This window comes from Petromyzon marinus, chromosome 63 (genome assembly GCF_048934315.1).
Source record: "Petromyzon marinus isolate PM22_M1 ecotype Great Lakes invasive population chromosome 63, UKy_Petmar_22M1.pri1.0, whole genome shotgun sequence".
Taxonomy (NCBI): Eukaryota; Metazoa; Chordata; class Hyperoartia; order Petromyzontiformes; family Petromyzontidae; genus Petromyzon; species Petromyzon marinus.
Window position 1 is genome coordinate 7,593,282 of NC_133729.1, and position 20,847 is coordinate 7,614,128.

At 52.7% G+C, this 20,847-nt stretch overlaps 2 protein-coding genes across 5 annotated transcripts in view; both read right to left on the minus strand.

The window, feature by feature from the left end:
- The window catches only part of LOC116957842 (glucose-6-phosphate isomerase-like), a 33,403-nt gene extending 32,835 nt beyond the window's left edge, over positions 1–568 (minus strand). Inside the window, exon 1 of one of the 2 annotated variants that reach the window (XM_076053927.1) lies at positions 330–568. The gene's annotated coding sequence lies outside the window, so the exon portion shown is untranslated. Of the gene's footprint in view, positions 1–320 lie in introns of both variants that reach the window. The other variant, XM_076053926.1, reaches the window with a different exon arrangement.
- Positions 569–1,369: 801 nt separating this feature from the next.
- On the minus strand, positions 1,370–19,627 carry MTG2 (mitochondrial ribosome associated GTPase 2). Of its 3 annotated transcripts, none has more exons than XM_032980255.2 (8): positions 19,533–19,627; positions 17,177–17,785; positions 14,161–14,308; positions 12,064–12,179; positions 8,328–8,483; positions 7,116–7,178; positions 5,667–5,805; positions 1,370–3,435 (listed from the first exon to the last, which is right to left on the minus strand). In XM_032980255.2, exons 2-8 carry the CDS (start codon positions 17,366–17,368, stop codon positions 3,023–3,025), a joined length of 1,227 nt encoding a protein of 408 aa, XP_032836146.2. In that variant the 5' UTR covers positions 17,369–17,785; positions 19,533–19,627; the 3' UTR covers positions 1,370–3,022. The 3 variants fall into 3 exon arrangements, with proteins under 3 accessions (XP_032836146.2, XP_032836150.2, XP_075910047.1); XM_032980259.2 differs by having other exon boundaries at positions 17,177–17,765; positions 19,533–19,614; XM_076053932.1 differs by lacking the exon at positions 19,533–19,627 and adding an exon at positions 18,632–18,912.
- Positions 19,628–20,847: the final 1,220 nt, after the last annotated feature.

Genomic DNA, 20,847 nt, shown 5'->3' on the forward strand with positions numbered 1-20,847 from the left:
GGTGCAGTGGGGTGTGCTGGCGCTCTCCCCGATGGATTTCGAGTCTCCCGGGAATCAACCTCCTTGAGAGAGTCTCGTTAAGAGACTCGCGAAAAGTCTCCCCGGTCTTTAAAGTTACAAAAAATAAAGTCTCCCGAAAAACGTACCCGGGAAAAATCACTCCCCCGGGCGTCTCGATCAAAAAGTGCCCTGGAGTGTTTCGGTGAGAGCCCTCCGGGGTTCAACTCGGATCTCCCGTGAGTCTGCTAGAGTCGCCCTCCCCGCACGCCGCCCTCTTAACGTCACCCGGGATTCTACCACCACCACCACCACCCACTCACCACCCTCGCCGTCTCCCGTTTTCTCTGCACGCAGCGGGGTCCGCAGACTTCGGTGTCCGCCACGAGTCGCGTGTCCCGGTCACTCGAGCGGCAGGCAGGGTGGGTGGAGCGAGAGGTGGAGCGAGAGGTGGAGCGAGAGGTGGAGCGAGAGGTGGAGCGAGAGGTGGAGCGGAGCGAGCGGGCGCTCAACAGCAGCCGGCTTAGGGTTATCTCGCCGCACTGGGATCTGCAGAGAACCTTTTTATAGCCGCGGAGAGCGGCGGCCGGGAGGGGGGGGGGGGGGGTAGTGGCGTTGAAATATTTGGGGCAGACATTGCTGACGGGGAGCAATGGATCAGCGTTCACGTCGCCGACCGCGACAGTTGCCAGGTTCCGCCCCTGACGAGCAGACGGAATCCGAAAGAGCTGCTTCGGGAGAAGAGCCTCAAAGAATCCTCGTCGACGTCACCAAAAGCCGAGAGGAAAGCGCACCAAGATCACATCGCGGTCGGGCCGGCAGCCCTCCGGATCCTCCGCCGCAATGTCGGAGGGCGCTGTAGGCATCCGAGCGGAGCGTCGCTCAAGTGTCCGCCGCCTGAAACACTGCGCTGACATCGCACGCCTGCAGGAAGCCCCCACAACTGGCGACGGAAGAGACCGGGCCGCCACCGCCGCCTAAACGCCAAGAGCGTCCGAACCGACAGCTGCCGCAAGCGAACAGCCACCTCCCCAAGACACGCTGTGCGAGCTGGGAACAGCAAGTCCGGGTCAACCCTCCCACACCCAGCCATCGATGTAAGGGGACTAACAGCCAGGGATGAACGATTTGGGGAAAGTATCTAAGCTCTTTGGTCCTTTCGGTAAAATCACGGAGGAAAAAAAAAATCTATAATTGACATTTTTCCGACGGATGTTGCGATTGCGATTTTACTTGCGATTAAAAGTCGAGCTTCAGTTAAATATTCGCTGTGTAATCGATTTAAACCACGTCATGGAGCATTACCACACGATGCCATCAAAGTATGAACCGCTCTATATAATCTCACGCAAGGATGAGAACTTAAAAGATATATAATTGCTTCCAACATGTATTTATTATAAAATGTTTTCATTTAAATAGAACCATAGAACAATTCATATTCTTAGTTCTTTCGGTAAAGTCACGTTGAAGGGAAACAACAAAATAATAAAATATATATAAAACAATAAAAATTCTCACGACGTTTCGACCATAACACAAACGGTCGTCTTCAGGTGTGTCGAAACGTCGTGAGAATTTGTATTGTTTTATATATTTTATTATTTTGTTGTTTCCCTTCAACGTGACTTTACCGAAAGAACTAAGAATATGAATTACTGCAGTCACGAAAGCTTTAAATCAAAATTCATAGAACAATTGTTAAGTTAAAGAAATAGTTATAATAACGAAAACAATTCCAATAAGTAATAGGGACTTTTCAAATCGCCAAAATTTTCAGCCTTTGCCATTTAACAATCGCATTGTTTCAAATTGCGATTTCGATTTGAAACCGATTAATCGTTCAGCTCTACTAACAGCCACCCACCATTGAGACTGGCGGTTACCCAGCGCCAGGCAGCGACAGGGAGGCACCTGCAGACTGGACACCGGAAAACGGCGCTCACACGCGGCCCCCAAACAACGACGAGACACATTCCACTCGGCCGGATTGCACAGGGCCACCTAACTACTCACTTGACCTGTGCTGGGTCAGCTCTCTCAATGCAAGGCCCCGTTCCCAGTGCCGAACGAAGCGAGTGCGGGACCCGCAGCATGGCGTTTTTAAGGGGCCCTAAATCATTCACGCGCGTACGATATTAAAACACGCATTTGTAACTTGCGCAGGAAAGCAATTGTATTTTTTTTTCATTTGCTATACAACCGGGTAATACGACAAATCTCTAACCTTAAACACCCAGTCGTTTGTAAAAGTCGAAGGCGGTGTAGCGCTGTAGTGACAGAGCAAGTTGCGGAGTCACTGAACCGGATTTGATAGCTCGAACGCGTTCAGCGCTGGGCCCTTGAAAGTGCGTGGGGCACCGTAGCATTTGTAGCGACTTCTGCTACGAGGATCATCCGGCAGTGCCCATTCCCCCTGCACAGGAGGCCTTGTCCCAGGCGATTTACCGCACCGTCAACAAGTCAGACCCCGGGCGAGGCGGTCAAGTCGGTCGGTCAGCTCGTGGTTCAGTCGCGTTGAGCAGGCAAGCAGGCGCTCTGGAAGCCTCAGTCGGTGGGGGCAGCACGATGGCCGACTGGCAGCGCCGGCAGTCCCTTGGGTCGACCGCTCAACCGCGCCAACGCTGTTCCGGTCGCCTTGAGACGTCGACAGCGGGGGGGGGGGGGGGGGGTCCATCGCACGGTGCAAGGCGATCGCGTCGCTCCTTCAGCAACATAGACACACGTGGTACACGTGGTACACGTGGTAGACGCGCGTGTGTAGCGCGTGCGTATTGGTGCGTGCTGGCGTGCGTAGTTGCGTGCGTATGCGTGTAGGTGTGTGTGCGGTGCGTAGTAAACATCGCCGCTGGTGAGGCAAAGCGCGGCCGCGCGTGGCGCTGGCCACCCACCCCCCTCGCGTGCCGTGCCGGCCTTCGTAGGCGCCGCTCGCTAACAGCCACTTGCCCCAACAGTCTGTTAAGGCTACACGGGGAGGGGGGTTGTCGTCGTGTCCCCGCGGCGTGCCCACCCCCGCCCCCTGCTGCTACTCCTCCTCCTCCGCGCCGTCAAACTCCCGCCTCAAGAACGCCGCCAGGCGCCCCACGTTCTCCCCGGTCTTCGCCGACACGCCGACGACGACCGTGGCGGCGGCAGCTTTCGTTGCGACGCCGCCGCCGCCCTCCTCGTCCGCCGCCAGCTCGTCGGCGAGCCGCGTCAGCGCGTCCCGGGCCCCCGGCAGGTCGAGCTTGGCCCCGACGACGGCGTGCGGAGCCAGCGCCAGCGAGGGTTCGTGGAGGGCGAGCTCGCGACGGAGCTCGAAGAGGCGGCGGGCGGGGGCGGCGGCGGACAGGTCGACGACGCAGAGCAGTGCCCGGCAGCGCTCCACGTGGCGCAGGAAGGAGAGGCCCAGGCCGCGGCCCACGTGCGCCCCCACCACGATGCCGGGGATGTCGGCCACTGTTGGTGTGGCCGGGGGTGGTGGTGGTGGTGGTGGGGAGGGAGGGAGGGAGGGAGAGAGAGAGAGAGGGTGGCGGTTGTAGGAAATATTCCGTGCGTTTTTAACGCTGTAGTAATCGTGCAATGTTATAATGTTATCATGGTAAACTGGGGGGGGGTGGGGGAGAGGGGGAGGTTTCTGCAAGAAAGCAATCGCACAAGGGATCAAAGTGCTTTATAGGTGGTGGTGATGATAATGGTGGAGGTGGTGGAGGTGATGATGGTGGAGGAGGTGGTGGTAGTGGTGGAGGTGGTGGTGGAGGTGATGATGATGGTGGAGGAGGTGGTGGTAGTGGTGGTGGAGATGGTAGTGGTGGAAGTAGTGGTGGTCGAGGTGTTGGTGGTAGTCCGGCAAAAACAACCCCCTACCTATATTCTTAGCTCCTCGTGGTGCCGGACAGGCAACGCTGTGGTGGGCAGTGCCGTGGGTGGAGGACCAACTTAGATTCGCCATTCCCCTCATGGCGTCTGTGACCACCACAGCGGCCAGATGGTGGCTCTGGATGGGTGCGAGGGGCTGGTAACCCCTCCACCTTCAATTGACTACCACTAAACTACGATGTAAAACATTTATTAAGCTTGTGCCGGAGACGCCGTGAGGGACAGGCGTCTATGACGTCTCCTGGCCAAACCCCATTTGGCGGAGCCAGGAGACTGAATCCTTACCCTTTGGGCTCCTCCAGAAACAACAAAAAGCCACTACGGACGGCCACGTGGAATGTTCGAACGCTCACTGCGGAGGAGAGGCTGCCACTCCTCTGTCGGGAACTGGATTGGTACCGCCTGGATTGGTACCGCCTAGATCTCTGTGGTATTCAGGAGATCCGGTGGACCGGCTCTGGCTCCTGCCACAATGAGGGGTGAACAGTCCTCTACTCGAGGCAGCAGACTGCAAAACAACAGGGAGTGGCTCTTCTTCTGAACAAAAGAATGAAGGGTGCGTGGGAGCGTGGCGGTGAGGCGTGGGAAGCTGTAAGCCCCAAACTACTTTGGGCTCGCCTTCCCATCAACCGGAGGCGAGGAGTGGTGGTCGTGGTTACTTATGCCCCCACCGAAGATGAACATCCGTGGAGGGATGCAGGCAAGGCCGATGAATCAGATGCCTTCTATGACCTCCTGTCACAGGTGCTGGCTAAAGTGGCCCCTCGGGATAGAGTCATCTTGTTGGGTGACTTCAATGCCCGAGTTGGTTATGATGCTGACACCTGGTCTGGAGTGATTGGAAGACATTGGCTAGATCAGCTCAATAACAACGGTAGGAGGCTGCTAGATTGTTGTGCAGCCCATGGGCTTGTAATTACCAACACGCTGTTCCGGCATTGGTGCATCCACACAACATCATGGATGCATGCCGGGTCCAAGCAAGAACATCTGCTGGACTACAGAGTGATGGAACAGCAGATGCGGGCCCATGTCCTTGACACCAGAACCTACCGTGGAGCTGATCTGCCCACTGACTATCGACTTGTCATCTGTAAGATGCGCCTGCCATTCTTCCACTCCCGTGGTGGGAGTACACCCAGGACCCCATTCAAACCCATAGTGGCATGGTCTCAGCTAGCTGATGAAAGTTGCGAGAATTTCATCATCGCTTGCGGCTGGGGTTGGCATCGTCCCCCACTCCTCCTGATGTTAAGGGGAAATGGGCGAGGTTTAGGACTGTGGTTCATGCAGCTGCAATGGCTGCTTTAGGTAGACGGTCCAGACCTCCCCAGAGACCCTGGCTGACAGAGGAGGTGTTCAGGCTGGCTGAGAAAAAGCGACAGGCCCACTCTCATCGTCTACAGCATCCCATGTCAGAGAACGAGGAGGATATGGAGCTGAGTGCACTTGCCGATGACTGGTACCAGCGGTGTCAAGATCGGCCTCTGTGGAGGAGGCTCGTGAAGGACGCTACAGGGAGGGCGGAGGAGCGACGCTCACAACAACGAGCGGAGCGCCGGGTGGCTAAAGCACAGCAGGTTGGCACAGTAGGGGGCACAGGTGGTGCATCAGCCAGTCATCTCAGTCAGTCGACCCGTGGCACCTGCTGGGTCTGCCCCATGACCTCCTGCCAGCGGGCGTTCGACACTTCACGTGGCCTCAACGTGCACCTAGCCTGGCGCAAGCGTCGTGGTGACGTCACCGCCACTTAGTGGCGAATGCCGGTTTTTGCTGCTGTCGGTGGCGGTGGTGGTGGTGGTGAGCGTGACCGGCGATCTGCGTGTAGTCGCGGTATTCCACGATGCCGACGTGCGGGTGGAGCGTGGTGAAGGGGTAGTCGCCCACCGCCGGGCGAGCGTTGGTCAGAGCCCTCAGCAGGGACGACTTCCCAGCATTCGGGAAACCCACCTGGGGGGGGAGGAGGGGGGGGGGGCGAGTGGACAAAGACAAAGGTCCCCCATATAGCCTCCAGCAGACTGTTGGAGCAAGTGCTGTGAGAGCGAGTAGCGCCTGTCAAGGCCGGCACGCCACACGGAGGGGGTGGGTACCCACAGACTCACGCAGAGACCCCAGACTCACACAGAGACCCACAGACTCACACAGAGACCCATAGACTCACACAGAGACCCACAGACTGGCCGAGAGACCCCAAACACACACAGAGACCAACAGACTCACACAGAGACCCCCAGACTCACACAGAGACCCAGAGACTGGCCGAGAGACCCCAGACTCAAACAGAGACCACAGACTCACACAGAGACCACACAGACTGGCTGAGAGACCCAGACTCACACAGAGACCCACAGACTCACACAGAGACCCAGAGACTGGCCGAGAGACCCCAGACTCAAACAGAGACCACAGACTCACACAGAGACCACACAGACTGGCTGAGTGACCCCAGACTCACACAGAGACACACAGAATCACACAGAGACCCACAGACTCACACAGAGACCCACAGACTGGCCGAGAGACCCCAGACTCACACAGAGACACACAGACTCACACAGAGACACACAGACTCACACAAAGACCCACAGACACACACAGAGACGACCCACAGACTGGCTGAGAGACCCCAGACTCACACAGAGACCCACAGACACACTCACACAGAGCACAAAAGACTCACACAGAGATCCCCATAGACTCATCGCACAGATACCCATATACTCACTCACACAGAGACCCATAGACTCATCATACAGAGACTCATAGACTCACTCACACAGAGACCCACAGACTCACACAGAGACCCACACACACAGAGACCCCAGACTGGCTGAGAGACCCCAGACTCACACGGAGACCCACGGATTCACACAGAGACCCCCAGACTCACACAGAGACCCCAGACTCACACAGAGACCCCAGACTCACACAGAGACCCACAGACTCACACAGAGACACACAGATTCACACAGAGACCCACAGACTCACACAGAGACCTACAGACTGGCTGAGAGTCCCCAGACTCACACAGAGACCCACAGACTCACACAGAGACCCCCAGACTCACACAGAGATCCACAGATTCACACAGAGACCTACGGACTCACACAGAGTCCCACAGACTGGCTGAAAGACCCCAGACTCACACAGAGACCCACAGACTGGCCGAGAGACCCACAGATGTGCCCTCACGGTCTCCCCCCAACTTGTGAGCTTAGGTCTTCTCTTCCCCCTTGGTCGCCGGACGCGGTGAGACTCACCAGGCCAAAGTGAGCCATGGTTCTGATTTCCAGTTTCAGGGTCCTCTCTTCTCCCTCCGTTCCCTGCACAGGCACACATGGGGGCGATGTTTTCAGCGAGCGCCTCTCCGGCGGGGAGCGGCTTGGCGCTCAGCGGCCCGCGGCAGTCCCGAGGTCGCCGGTTCGCCCTTCCGGGAAGGGGAGGGCCCAAACGGCGGCGCAGGTTTCCCCAAATAGTTCCCTGAACCCACCGGTCGCCTCCGCCGACCCACCCAGAGCGGCGCTGCTCGGCGAGTACTCGCGCGGCCGTTCGGCGAGTCCTCGCGCGACGCGCTGCTGCTAAAGCGGCCGCGTCTCTTTTTGGGAAAGACTCTTCGCGCGACGTGGCACGGGCGCCGTCACGACGCGGGTTTCTTGAGCGGTCGACGGCGAACTACTTTCTTGAGCTGCGTGGCCGAGCGGTATACGGTGATACAGTACGCGCAGTGATCAGAATCAGAAAGGGTTTTATTCGCCATGTAAGTTCACACCGACACGGAATTTACTTTGGCAGGATGGTGCATACATTCAACATATAGGAATCTAAAATCTTAAATAAGTTTTAAACAAGTCTTACTATAATAAGGGTTAAAAGTCTAACACCAAGAGGCTGAAGTATATAAAATTAAATAAATATCGAATATAAAATAGCTTTAAGATATGGTACGCATTGGCGTAGCCTCAACCTCGGTTCACTGTCCCGCCGTCTCACCGCGCGTGCGCGTTTGCGGGCGCCCTTCATGTTCGCGTGCGTGCAAGTGTCCGTGTGTACGTGCGTGTGTACGCGTGTGTGTGTATGTGTGTGTGTAGTGGGGAGCGATAGTGTAGCGGTTAGCGCTGTGCTACACTATGAACCCGGCGACCCGAGTTTGATTCCCGCTTACGACCAACACCAGTGACGATCATCTGAACTGGTCCTGGGCACCCCCCAAGGTCGATTCAGCCTCAAATGAGTACCTGGTGCGGTGCGTAAAAACATCACCACTGGGGAGACAAAGGCGGTCGTTCTGGCCTTTCTAGGTGCTCGCTAACAGCACCTGCCGCTTGAGTCTGTCAAGGCTGAATGCGGGATCTTTTTCTTTGTGTGTGTACGTGTGTGTGTACGTGCGTGTACGTGCGTGTACGTGCGTGTACGTGCGTGTGTGTACGTGCGTGTACGTGCGTGTGTGTACGTGCGTGCGTGCGTGCGTTCACCTTCTCCGCGGTGGTGGGTGCCCGGTTGTCGTTAGTGAGGAAGCTGTGGTTCCCACGCCCCCCAACTCCCCCCCGCGCCACCACCACCTCCTCCCCCTGCTCGTTGAGGTCGGCCACCAAGGAGCCGGCCTCGCGCACCACGGTGCCCACCGGCACCTACACACGGGCAAAGGTCACCCGTGCCGCCCACGCACGCTGTCGGGGCGAGCGCCATCGGCGAGCGGCACCCGTGGTCGGGGGTGTGTGGCCAGAACCCCGACCCGGGGCGACACGTGCTGACCGAGCGGCACTCGCTTGAGGCCGAGTCGACCTAGAGCAAGCCCGAGGCTGTTCAGATGTTGTTGGCGGGAATTGAACTCGGGTCACCGGTGTTCGTGGCGCAGCGCGCTAACCACTGCAACACCGCTCCCCCCGCCCCCCCCCCCCCCCCCCCAAGCGGTGACGTCACCACGCCGCCTGTGCCAGGCTAGGTGCACTTTGAGGCCACGTGAAGTGTCGAACGCCCGCTGGCAGCGCGCTAGCCGCTACACTACCGCTCCCCACATTATAGACACACACACATGACAGACACATGACAGACACACACACACACGACACACGAGACACACACACGACACACACACGACACACACACGACACACACACACACACATGACACACACACGACACACACACGACACACATGACACACACACATTACACACACAACACACACACACGACACACACACGACACACACACGACACACACACGACAGACACACACACGACACACACGACATACACACGGCACACACACGACACACACACACACGACACACACACACACGATAAACACACACACACGACACACACACTACACACACACGACACACACAACACACACACGACACACACACACACTACACACACACACGACACACACACGATACACACACACGACACACACACGGCACACACGACACACACACATAACAGACACACACACATGACAGACACACACACACGACACACACACACGACACACACACACGACAGACACGCACACGATGTTCAACACCAAATGTAAACCTTTTGCAAGGAAGCAAGTTGCTGCATTAACCGCACGCTGCAGCGCTTGCGGTGTGAACATGCAAACAAACACACGCTCCGCTCATCATTCTCTCGCGTTGTCTTCGACACCCATTGGCCCACACCAGACACAGTGGCAGCCTTCTTTGCGGCCTAGTCTCACCACCAAGTTCTAGATTTGAAGCTTTCGTGACTGCAAGGATCCATACTCTTTGGTTCTATTCGGTAAAGTCACGTAGGTAAAAAAAAAAATAAAACGACAAAAATCACGACGTTTCGGCCACAACACAAGCGGCCTTCATCAGGTGAAGGGACCAGACTGTCTCGAGGACAGCGCTGGAGTGAAACACAGCCAAGCTCAGACCGCGACCTTTAAGCTGTGTGAGGGTAATTAAGGTGCCTTGACAAAGGAATTAGCATAACAAATTTGCATTTTAATAGGCGGACTTAGCATGATGAAAGGTGGGGAGGGGGTCGACCTGTGCAGGCCGGCGAGGGGGCACGGCAGCGTCCACGTGCTGGTGGTGTGAAAAGGGGATTTTAAGAAGCTGCGAAAGTTTGGGGTACCACTACTTGAAAAATATACTGTACCATTGAAAACTTAGTTAAACGTTTGGTTCGATTTAGAACATCTTTCCAATGGTTGCTTAATTTGAAACCACCAAGTGGCGGACGAAAAAGCGAACGGCTCAAAGACGATATTGATTTGAAGCTTTCGTGACTGCGGGAATCCACATTCTTTGATTCGTTCGGTAAAGTCATGACGTAGGTAGAAATATAAAATATCACGTATCTAGCTACGTGACTTTACCGAAAGAACCATAGTGCAAAGACAATGCACGTATCAGAGCTTTTACAACTCGGGGCGAGCAGACGTATATAAAGACAATGCAAGTAAAGTCACGTAGAAGGGAAACAATAAAATAACAAATGCCAAATCGCTCTCCGTGGTGCTAACGTTAGGAAAAAAAAACGCCACTTTTTTCAAATGTTCTTGCTGTGGTTTTCACACCTGACGATGACTGCTTCTTGTGTTGCAGTCGAAACGTCGTGAGAATTTGACTGTTTTATATTTTTTGTTATTATTTTATTGCTTCCCTTCTACGTGGTGACTTTACCGAAAGAACCAAGAATATGAATCCCTGCAGTCACGAAAGCTTTAAATCAAAATACAATGCAAGTCTATTATTATAATTATTATCAGAGCGTGTCTGTTCGCGTGTTCGCCACAAGTAACGTGTGTGGTTAGCGCAGACTTCATTCCTTGCAAAAAGGTTTCGGTTTGGTGTTGGAACATCTTGACACACAAAGGGTAAAACCTATTGTTATTTGTATTACACGCTTTTATTTAACTCACTCTGTCTGTTGTCGTCGTTGTTGTTGTGGTCGTTGTATCGACTGCAAACTTGGTATACTCAAGTCATACTGATGACAATACTATATTCTATCATTAAAAATAAAAATATATTTTTAAACAGTATTTTTTTTACATGTTATGTTTCGGCTTGGCTCTAATTGTCCACGCTCAACTCACGTTGGCTGTAAATCACCACGGCCCCCTTACGTCCTGGCAAGCTTCGTGTTTAAAAAATATTACTTATTAATACTTTGATACTGGCAAAAAGGTCCTGTGATAGATACGGACAACACACACGACAGACAGACGCACACACACATAGACACACACACACTACGAGACACACAGACACTCACACACACATACACACACACACACAGACACACACACAGGCACACACACATAGACACACACACACTACGTGACACACGTGACACAGACAGACACACACACAGACACACACACAGACAGACACACGTGACACACACAGACAAACAAACATAGACAAACACACACTACGTGACACACGTGACACAGACACACACACACACACACAGACACACTCACAGACAGACACACACACATAGACAAACACACACTACAAGACACACGTGACACAGACAGACAGACACACACACACTACAAGACACACGTGACACAGACAGACACACACATAGACACACACACACTACGTGACACACGTGACACAGACACACACGTGACACAGACAGACACACACACACTACGAGACACACGTGACACAGACAGACACACACACATAGACACATGTGACACAGACAGACACACACATACACACACACACAGACACACACACAGACAGACACACACACACATAGACAAACACACACTACGTGACACACGTGACACAGACACACACGTGACACAGACAGACACACACACACTACGTGACACACGTGACACAGACACACACACATATAGACACACACATACTACGTGACAGACGTGACACAGACAGACACACACACACATTGACACACACACACTACGGGACACACGTGACACAGACAGACAGACACACACATAGACACACACACACACTACGGGACACACGTGACACACACAGACAGACACACATAGACAAACACACACTACGTGACAGACGTGACACAGACACACACACATAGACAAACACACACTACGAGACACACAGACACTCACACACACACACATACACACACACAGACACACGTGACACAGACACACACACACACAGACGCACTGAGGGACGCACGCCAAACAGACGCACGACAGACAGACGCAGACGCACGTGGAGGAACTTGTCTTTGCCATTGCGTCCGAAGCATTTATCCGAGGCCCCCGACGTCCCATCGTGTCCACGGTAGAGACGGGACACCCCAGACAGGGAGCGAACCATTCTGTCCGCTGGTACAAAGACAACAGGACACAAGCACTCCATCAACAGTTTCCCATTTCACCAGGTAAGCCACCGCTGAGCTGAGCGTAGTGGCCTTATCATCGCGTGGACGTTTATAGCAGCCAAATAACTCTGAATTCCTTACGGGTGAGTAAACATGCTAAGTGGCTGATTACTGATCTATGAAATAATTGCAATACCCCCCCTCCACCTCCGATCTCGAATCCTGATGGTGTTCAACAACGATAAGGTCGTCCTGCTGCACTATTTAAGATGGAAAGAAAGGGGGATGGCTTCACTGGTCTGGCAAATCGCCCGAAGATGCCGTATGTAATCACCAGCGAAACGTCGGGACTACTCAAAACTGTAAATGTTGTGGATTTACTCTTCAGCACACCGGTGGGCTAAAGTAGTGAACTATTTTGCCTTTTGTCAACGTGACACTTTTTTTACTGATTGGCCGTGTCGGGTGGTGGAGGGTTGTGACACATTTTAAAAAAAAAAACGCGATCCAACCCAAAAACCTTTATTATGAACTACTGTAGCGTGTGTGCGCGTCCAAGGACCGGTGTATCTTGCAGTAAATCTGAAATATTCAGTAGAAAAATTATACACAGTAAAACCTTGGATCGCGCAGCACAATTCGTTCCGGAGACGCGTTTGTAATCCAAAGCACTCGTATATCAAAGCACTCGTTTATCAGTCGTGTGATCACGTGATGCTCGGCAGCGTGTCTACGTACACTGCTCGTATTTCAAGACCCTCGCTCGTTTATCAGTTGTGTGATCACGTGATGCTCGGCAGACAAAGCGTGTACTGCATGTACTGCTCGTATTGCAAGACCCTCGCTCGTTTATCAAATCAATATTCATTTAACAATTTTTGCTCGTCTTGCAAAACACTCGCAGACCAAGTTACTCGCAATCCAAGGTTTTAACTGTATATATGTTTTTTTATTTAATTTCATTATCTGTTATTTTGATTTTCTATCTACGTGATTTTACCGAAAGAACCAACAATATGAATTCCTGCAGTCACGAAATTTTTAAGTCAAAATAGAAAAATTGTTCAGCTCATGATTAGTAATGGGGGGGGGGTTACCCCATGTGGAGTGACGTCACCCCCTCATGGTTATTGTGGAGGGGTGCAGCATGTGGAGTGACGTCACCCCCTCATGATTATTAATGAGGGGAAGGGTGCGGCATGTGGAATGACGTCATTCCGCTCATGATTATTGTGGAGGGGAGGGGTGTGTCATGTGGAGTGACGTCACTTGCTCATGATTATTAATGAGGGGAAGGGTGCAGCATGTGGAGTGACGTCACCTCCTCATGGTTATTGTGGAGGGGTGCTAGTCATGTGGAGTGACGTCGCCCCCTCATGGTTATTGTGGAGGGGTGTGTCATGTGGAGTGACGTCACCCCCTCATGGTTATTAATGAGGGGAGGGGTGCGGCATGTGGAGTGTGCGACCTGAGTTTGTGTCAATTACCACGCGGTCATGAATATTAATGAAGGGGGGGGGGGGCCTCTTTTGCAGTGACGTCACACAAGGATGTAGCGCTGTGCTACGTAGATTGATTTTTTACCGTCGCTTTCCGTAAAGAAACGTCGTCATATTTGACGCGACTTAGCGTAATATATTATTTAATTCAGCTCGACCTTCCTCTGCGTTAGTGTAAAAATCCACTCGGTCATGATTATTTTATTATTAATGACCGGGGGGGGGGGCGTGGCATGTACAGTGACGTCACATGCGCTACACACATTTCTGGGCTATTATAGTAGTAATATAATAATACTGGTCGCGAAAGCCGACATGTTAACCTGATAACAATATATGCATATTACTGCAGCAGGCATCGGGGTCGGGATTGAACCCACGAACCTCCTGCATACCAGGCGAGGTAGTTAACATCTCCTAGCCACACAATAAATATTGGTGGGGGGGTGTGGGGGGGGTTGAGGGGGTAGGGTGGGGGGTGCCTACCGACCATGATGACGTCGCCCCCCCTTCCCCCGTTGCCACCGTCGGGACCCCCAAACTCCTTGCGGGGCTCGCTGTGGAAGGCGCACATTCCGTCGCCCCCGCGGCCCCCCGAGACTTTCACCGTTCGCTCATCCACAAACCACCGCGCCTGGCAAGGACAAAGACAAAGATCCCACACCCCACGGTGTAGCCTTAACAGACCGTCGGGGCAAGTGCTGCTAGCGAGCAGCAGTGCTTGCGAAGGCCGCCGATGTTTACCACACAGTGCACCGGGTACTAATTTGAGGCCTGGTCGACCTAGGCGAGGCCCGGGATCGGTTCAGATAATCGTCACTGGTGTTGGTGGCCGTGGGCGGGAATCGAACCCGGGTCTCTGCCGAGTTCGTAGCGCTAACCGCTGCACCACCGCTCCTGGCAAGGACACAAGACGCGCACGCGCGCACGCACACAAAACCACCACCACCATCATTATCAACGGTCGAGCGAGCAAAGTGCTCCGAATAAATGAGTTTGTCAATCTTGATGATTTAAAAGTGCGTAGCTCCAATGGCTTTCCGATGTCGGAAGAGCGCGTTCCAGACGGCCGCAGAGGCGGTGACCGCCGCCTTTGTTCGACGGCTGAGCCAAAAGCCGCCGCCGCCGCCGCTGCGAGGGTGACCGGAGTTTGCGTGACGATGGTTTACGTTCCTTGACAAGATCAGCAAGGTATTATGGTTCATTTGGCCCCATGATGCAGCTGACACGTGTGGCATTGCCTTTGTGCTGTTCACCTTTTGGCGTTGTTCTCTGGTCTGTGACACTGGTGGTGAGGCCAGGCCATGAAGAAAGCTGTCTCTGGTGTCGGCCAATCGGTGTCAAAGACAATGCGAGTCTATTATTCTAGATTTGAAGTTTTCGTGATTGCAAGGATCCATATTCTTTGGTTCTTTCGGTAAAGTCACGTAGGTGGGAAAAATAATTACAAAAAAATTTTATTTAAATCACGACGTTTCGATTGCAACACAAGCAATCATCATCAGGTGCGACAACCACAGCAAGAAATATTTTTTCCTGAAGTAAAAGGAAAAAAGTAAAAAATATTTCTTGCTGTGGTTGTCGCACCTGATGATGATTGCTTGTGTTGCAATCGAAACGTCGTGATTTAAAAAAAAAAACATTCCACCTCCGTGACTTTACCGAAAGAGCCCAAGACTATGCGAGTATATCACTACCAGAGCGTGTTTGTTTGAATGTTCACCACAAAGTACCGCGTGTGCTTAATGCAGCAACTTGATTCCTTGTAAAAGACACCTCAACACAACTCCTGTTTGAGTGCCAGAAAGGGTTAAAAACCTCTTCTTATTTTCCATACTGTCAGGGCTCCATGTCTCCTCCTACTTACTTCCGTCTCTCAGCGTAACTCCAAGAACGGGAGAAGACATTTTTCTTTTTACAGATTCCCAATCGATTTTTTTTTTTTTAACGGGGTAAGCCGACGGCAACGGCACGGGCGCCGATTCGGCGGCTTTGTGCAGGCCTCCGGCGCCCGACTCGGGCCGTACGAGATCCGGAAACGCCACGCGGTGCGGGCTGCCAACGGGGAGTAGCGACGGCAATCGGCGCGGGCGACTTCAACGCCGACTCCCGTCGCCGCACCCGCCGATTTTTAACCCACGCAGCACCAATTTTAACGAGGGGCTGTGTTGTTGTTGTTGTTGTTGCTGTTGTCTTGGCGTCGTCTAAATAAAAGTATAGAAGGGTGCTTCAAAACAATGCCACCACTTATATCGGACTATCGTTTTTAATGGAAATAATACACTGTAACATGATGACAGATGTATGTTAATATATTTTTTTTAAAGTCAAGGAGTCTCTCACTTGTTCGCCGTCGTTGTCAACACGTGGCCTGGAATCTTCTCCAGGTCGTCTCCAGAGCTCAGAGGCAACACATTTTCTCGTGGCGTCGTCCGCAAATTCTCGAAAGTGTTAACATTTTTTTGAATCGCCCTCTACACTCTTTGGTTCTATTCGGTAAAGTCAAGTAGGTAAAAAATAAAACAACAAAAATCACGACGTTTCGGCCACAACACAAGCGGCCTTCATCAGGTGAAGGGATCAGGCTGTTTCGAGGACAGCGCTGAAGTGAAACACAGTCACGCTCAGACCGCGACCTTCAAGCTGTGTGCGAGGAAACAAGGTGCTTTGACAAAGGAATTAGTATAAAAAATAGCATTTGATTGGCCGACTTAGCATGATGACCGGTGTAGAGGTGGTGTACATGCGGGTGCACATGCCGGTTGGCGCGGGGGTGGACGGGGGAGTTTACCTATTGATGGTGTGAAAATGGAATTTTTTAAGAGCTGCGAAAGTTTGGGGTACCACTACTTGAAAAATATACCGTACCATTGAAAATTAGTTTAATGTTTGGATCGATTTAGAACATCTTTCCAATGGTTGCTTAATTTGAAACCATCTTCTTGGTTGAAATTGTGTCTGTGTTTGTAGATCTGAATTGCCTCGTGAACAAATCTCTGATAAAAACCCGTGGGTTTGCAAAGAACCTTGGTATCGGAGAAAATTATATCGTGATCACCCACAGCGTTGTAACAGTGATCAGCTACGGCAGAAGAATTCGTTCTGCCGTGTTTCAAATCTGATTTGTGCTCGCGAATTCGGTCAGAGACATGTCGCTTTGTCTCCCCGATATAGCAATCACCACAGGTGACTTTACCGAATAGAACCAAAGAGTATGGGTCCTTGCAGTCACGAAAGCTTTAAATCTAGCACCCTCTATACTTTATTTAGATTTATTTTCAGTGACCTGCTCACCTTTCCTACACTTTGCACCGCTCATGTTTTTAGAATCGTTTTTCTGACCCCACGTGCCCCTACTGGAGACCTGTAAAAGTAAAAAAAATGTTTACAAATAAAAATCAAGAGCTTCGCAGCTCATCGGATTCCTCCTGCAGTTGAAACAAATATCCCGATTCTGATTGGAATATTTATTACCGACTCCCCGCCCTGCGTCGTTCCTCACCAGCTGCTTCTCCGTCATCTGCCTCCTCTCCCGCCTGTGCCTCTGCCCCCGGGACTTCGCCGTCTCGCACAGGGCCTTGCGGGTCACGCCGAGGGAGGCCCGCAGAGTCAGGAGGGCCCTGCGGGCCGAGCGCTGGGCCCAGCCACGGCCCGCCACTGCCGAGAGGCACGGGGAGCAGACCCTGGCAGCCATGCGGGGCCCCGGGGTGGCCGCGTGCGTGCGTGTTTGTGCGTGTGTGTGTGCGTGTTTGTGCGTGCGTGTTTGTGCGTGTGTGTTTGTGCGTGTGTGTTTGTGCGTGCGTGTTTGTGCGTTTGCGTGCGTGCGTGCGCTTGTGTACGCGTGCGTGTGTTTTGCACGCGAGCGTGTGCGTACGTGTGTTTTGTGCGCGCGTCCGCGTGTGTTTGCAGAGAACGTCTGTGCTGACTAACAGCACTTGCTATCTAAGAGCACCTAAGGCTGTACACGGGTGATCTTTGTTGCTCGTGTCGGTTCGATGGAGTCAGGGGACGGCGGATGAGTGAGATGCTCCACCCCCCTCCCCCCCGATATCCGGATGACTTGAGCACCAACTCCCCGATATCCGGAATCCCTGCGATGCACGGAGTTTTGCTAAAGCCCGCAACGACAGCAAAAAACAACGGCAAGACGCGAGAAACGTTTGGTTGGCAATCGTCGTCGTCATTGTCATCGTCATCATTCGTGATATTAGAGTACGTTTGGTACGAGAGCCAAGCCACAAATGTCGTGGCCACAATGTTGTGGCTTGGCTCTCCAACGCACCGCTGTGGTGCTGTGCCAGTAACGAATCGGCCACGTTCTGCTTAAGTGGCAAACCTTGCTAATTGGCTGTGTCGGGTGGTGGCGGGTTTCACGACACATATATTGACGCGATCTAACGCAAAAAAAACACATTTATTATGGATGATATTGGTTTGGAAAGCCGACTACGTGTTAAACTGAGCATCGTCATCGTCACGTGGAAATTTAGAGCAGCAGCCAAATACTCTCTAAACGCGTGGTGACGCTGATTCTAAATGTGGCGGGGGAAAACCTGGGGGACCCGGGGGAAAATCCACGCAACAAAGGGGACGGCGAGACAAGCAAACTCCAAATATACAGCAGGAGTGAGGGTCGGGATCGAACCCACGACCTCCTGTATACCAGGCGAGGTAGTTAACATCTCCTAGCCACCGTGATGATGATGATGAGAGACACGCAGACTCCAAATATACAGCAGCAGTCAGCGTCGGGATCGAACCCACGACCTCCTGCATACCCGGCGAGGTAGTTAACATCTCCTAGCCACCGTGATGATGATGATGAGAGAGACACGCAGACTCCAAATATACAGCAGCAGTCAGCGTCGGGATCGAACCCACGACCTCCTGCACACCAGGCGAGGTAGTCAACATCTCATAGCAGTCCTCTTCACACGGAGTGACTGGCTGTCCCTACCGCGTGTTACTACAGCGGACTGTTGCTGTTCCTGTTGTGGTCGCACGCGTCGGGGGTGACGGAACGTTCCTGCTGTTGCGCTTTGGCTGTCCTCCAATCGCTGGGCTGGACCAAGGCTGATGATGCTGCTGCTGATGATGTTGTTGTTGATGCTGCTGCTGAAGTGATCAGAGCTGTCGTCAAATGATGATCTACGTTGTCCTATGCAGCTGAAGCGAGGCAACGGCGTTTACCCATTTCTCGTCTCGTGTACCAAATAAAGTGACAACACCGACATCACCCACCCACTCTTACTCACCCACCCACCCACTCACCCACTCTTACTCACCCACCCATTCTGCCACCAACTTTTACTCACCCACCAACCACTCACCCACCCACTCACCCACCCACCAACTCTTACTCACCCACCCTTTCAGCCACCAACTTTTACTCACCCACCCACTCACCCACCCACCCACTCACCCACCCACTCACCCACCAACTCTTACTCACCCACCCACTCACCCACCCACCCACTTTTACTCACCCACCCACTCACCCACCAACTCTTACTCACCTACTCACCCACCCACTCTTACCCACCCGCCCACTCACCCACGTCTCCCAAGAAGGAGACCACAAGCACGCCGTTTGTCCCTGCGTGGGGAAGAGTAGACCAAGCACGACTGCGAGAGCCGAGCGGCCTCTAGCGGAGGAGGCCCAATTCCGCCTGTAGGCCTCAACAGCACGCCGTGCACGGTGGCCTTAAGCATGAAGTCACAGCTAAAGTACAGCTCCAGCCGGCGAAATGCTTCACACGTGCTCATCACGCCTCGACTCGTGCGAGAATAATGGATCGTAAATAGTTTCGATAATGAACAACCACAACGATGAATAATAATCATAATCATCATCTCACCTTCACGAGCCAAACGTGAACGACTAGCGACGGATGCGTGGGAAAGTCGTAGGGCGAGAATCGATTGTCACAAGTTTGGTGCGGAATCGATTCGATGATCGATTCCAACCTCACACCCGACCCCCACCCTCCTAGTGAGTCTTTGGGTCTCTGTGTGAGTGAGTCTGTGGGTCTCTGTGTGATGAGTCTGTGGGTCTCTGTGTGAGTCTGTGGGCCTCTGTGTGAGTCTGTGGATCTCTGTGTGAGTCTGTGGATTTCTGTGTGAGTCTGTGGATTTCTGTGTGAGTCTGTGGATCTCTGTGTGAGTCTGTGGATCTCTGTGTGAGTCTGTGGATTTCTGTGTGAGTCTGTGGGCCTCTGTGTGAGTCTGTGGATCTCTGTGTGAGTCTGTGGGTCTCTGTGTGAGTCTGTGGATCTCTGTGTGAGTCTGTGGATTTCTGTGTGAGTCTGTGGGCCTCTGTGTGAGTCTGTGGATCTCTGTGTGAGTCTGTGGGTCTCTGTGTGAGTCTGTGGATCTCTGTGTGAGTCTGTGGGCCTCTGTGTGAGTGAGTGTATGAGTCTCTGTATGATGAGTCTATGGGTCTCTGTGTGAGTGAGTATATGGGTCTCTGTGTGAGTGAGTCTATGGGTCTCTGTGTGAGTGAGTCTATGGTTCTCTGTGTGAGTGAATCTATGGGTCTCTGTGTGAGGGCGTCTGTGGGATCTTTGTGTGCTTGAGTCTATGGGTCTCTGTGTGAGTGAGTATATGGGTCTCTGTGTGAGTGAGTCTGTGGGTTTCTGTGTGAGTGAGTCTATGGGTCTCTGTGTGATGAGTATATGGGTCTCTGTGTGATGCGTCTGTGGGTCTCTGTGTGAGTCAATGGGTCTCTGTGTGAGTGAGTCTATAGGTCTCTGTGTGAGTGAGTCTATAGGTCTCTGTGCGAGTGAGTCTATGGGTCTCTGTGTGAGTGAGTCTATGGGTCTATGTGTGAGTGAGTCTATGGGTCTCTGTGTGTGTGAGTCTTTGGTCTCTGTGTGAGTGAGTTTATGGGTCTCTGTATGACTGAGTCTATGGGTCTCTGTGTGAGTGAGTCTATGGGTCTCTGTATGCGTGAGTCTTTTGGTCTCTGTGTGAGTGAGTGTATAGGTATCTGTGTGAGTGAGTCTATGGGTCTCTGTGTGTGTGAGTCTTTGGGTATCTGAGTGAGTGAGTTTATGGGTCTCTGTGTAAGTTAGTCTATGGGTCTCTGTGTGCGTGAGTCTTTGGGTCTCTGTGTGAGTCTATGGGTCTCTGTGTGGTGAGTCTATGGGTCTCTGTGTGAGTCTATGGGTCTCT

Excerpts from the sequence above, each read along its gene's own strand:
- MTG2 (XM_032980255.2), bottom strand. The coding sequence starts at position 17,368 with ATGGCTGCCAGGGTCTGCTCCCCGTGCCTCTCGGCAGTGGCGGGCCGT. Across the intron at positions 12,180-14,160 it reads GGGCGACGTCATCATGGTCG|CGGACAGAATGGTTCGCTCC; the intron begins GTAGGCACCCCC and ends TCTTTGTACCAG. Across the intron at positions 7,179-8,327 it reads CACCCACCACCGCGGAGAAG|GGAACGGAGGGAGAAGAGAG; the intron begins GTGAACGCACGC and ends GTGCCTGTGCAG.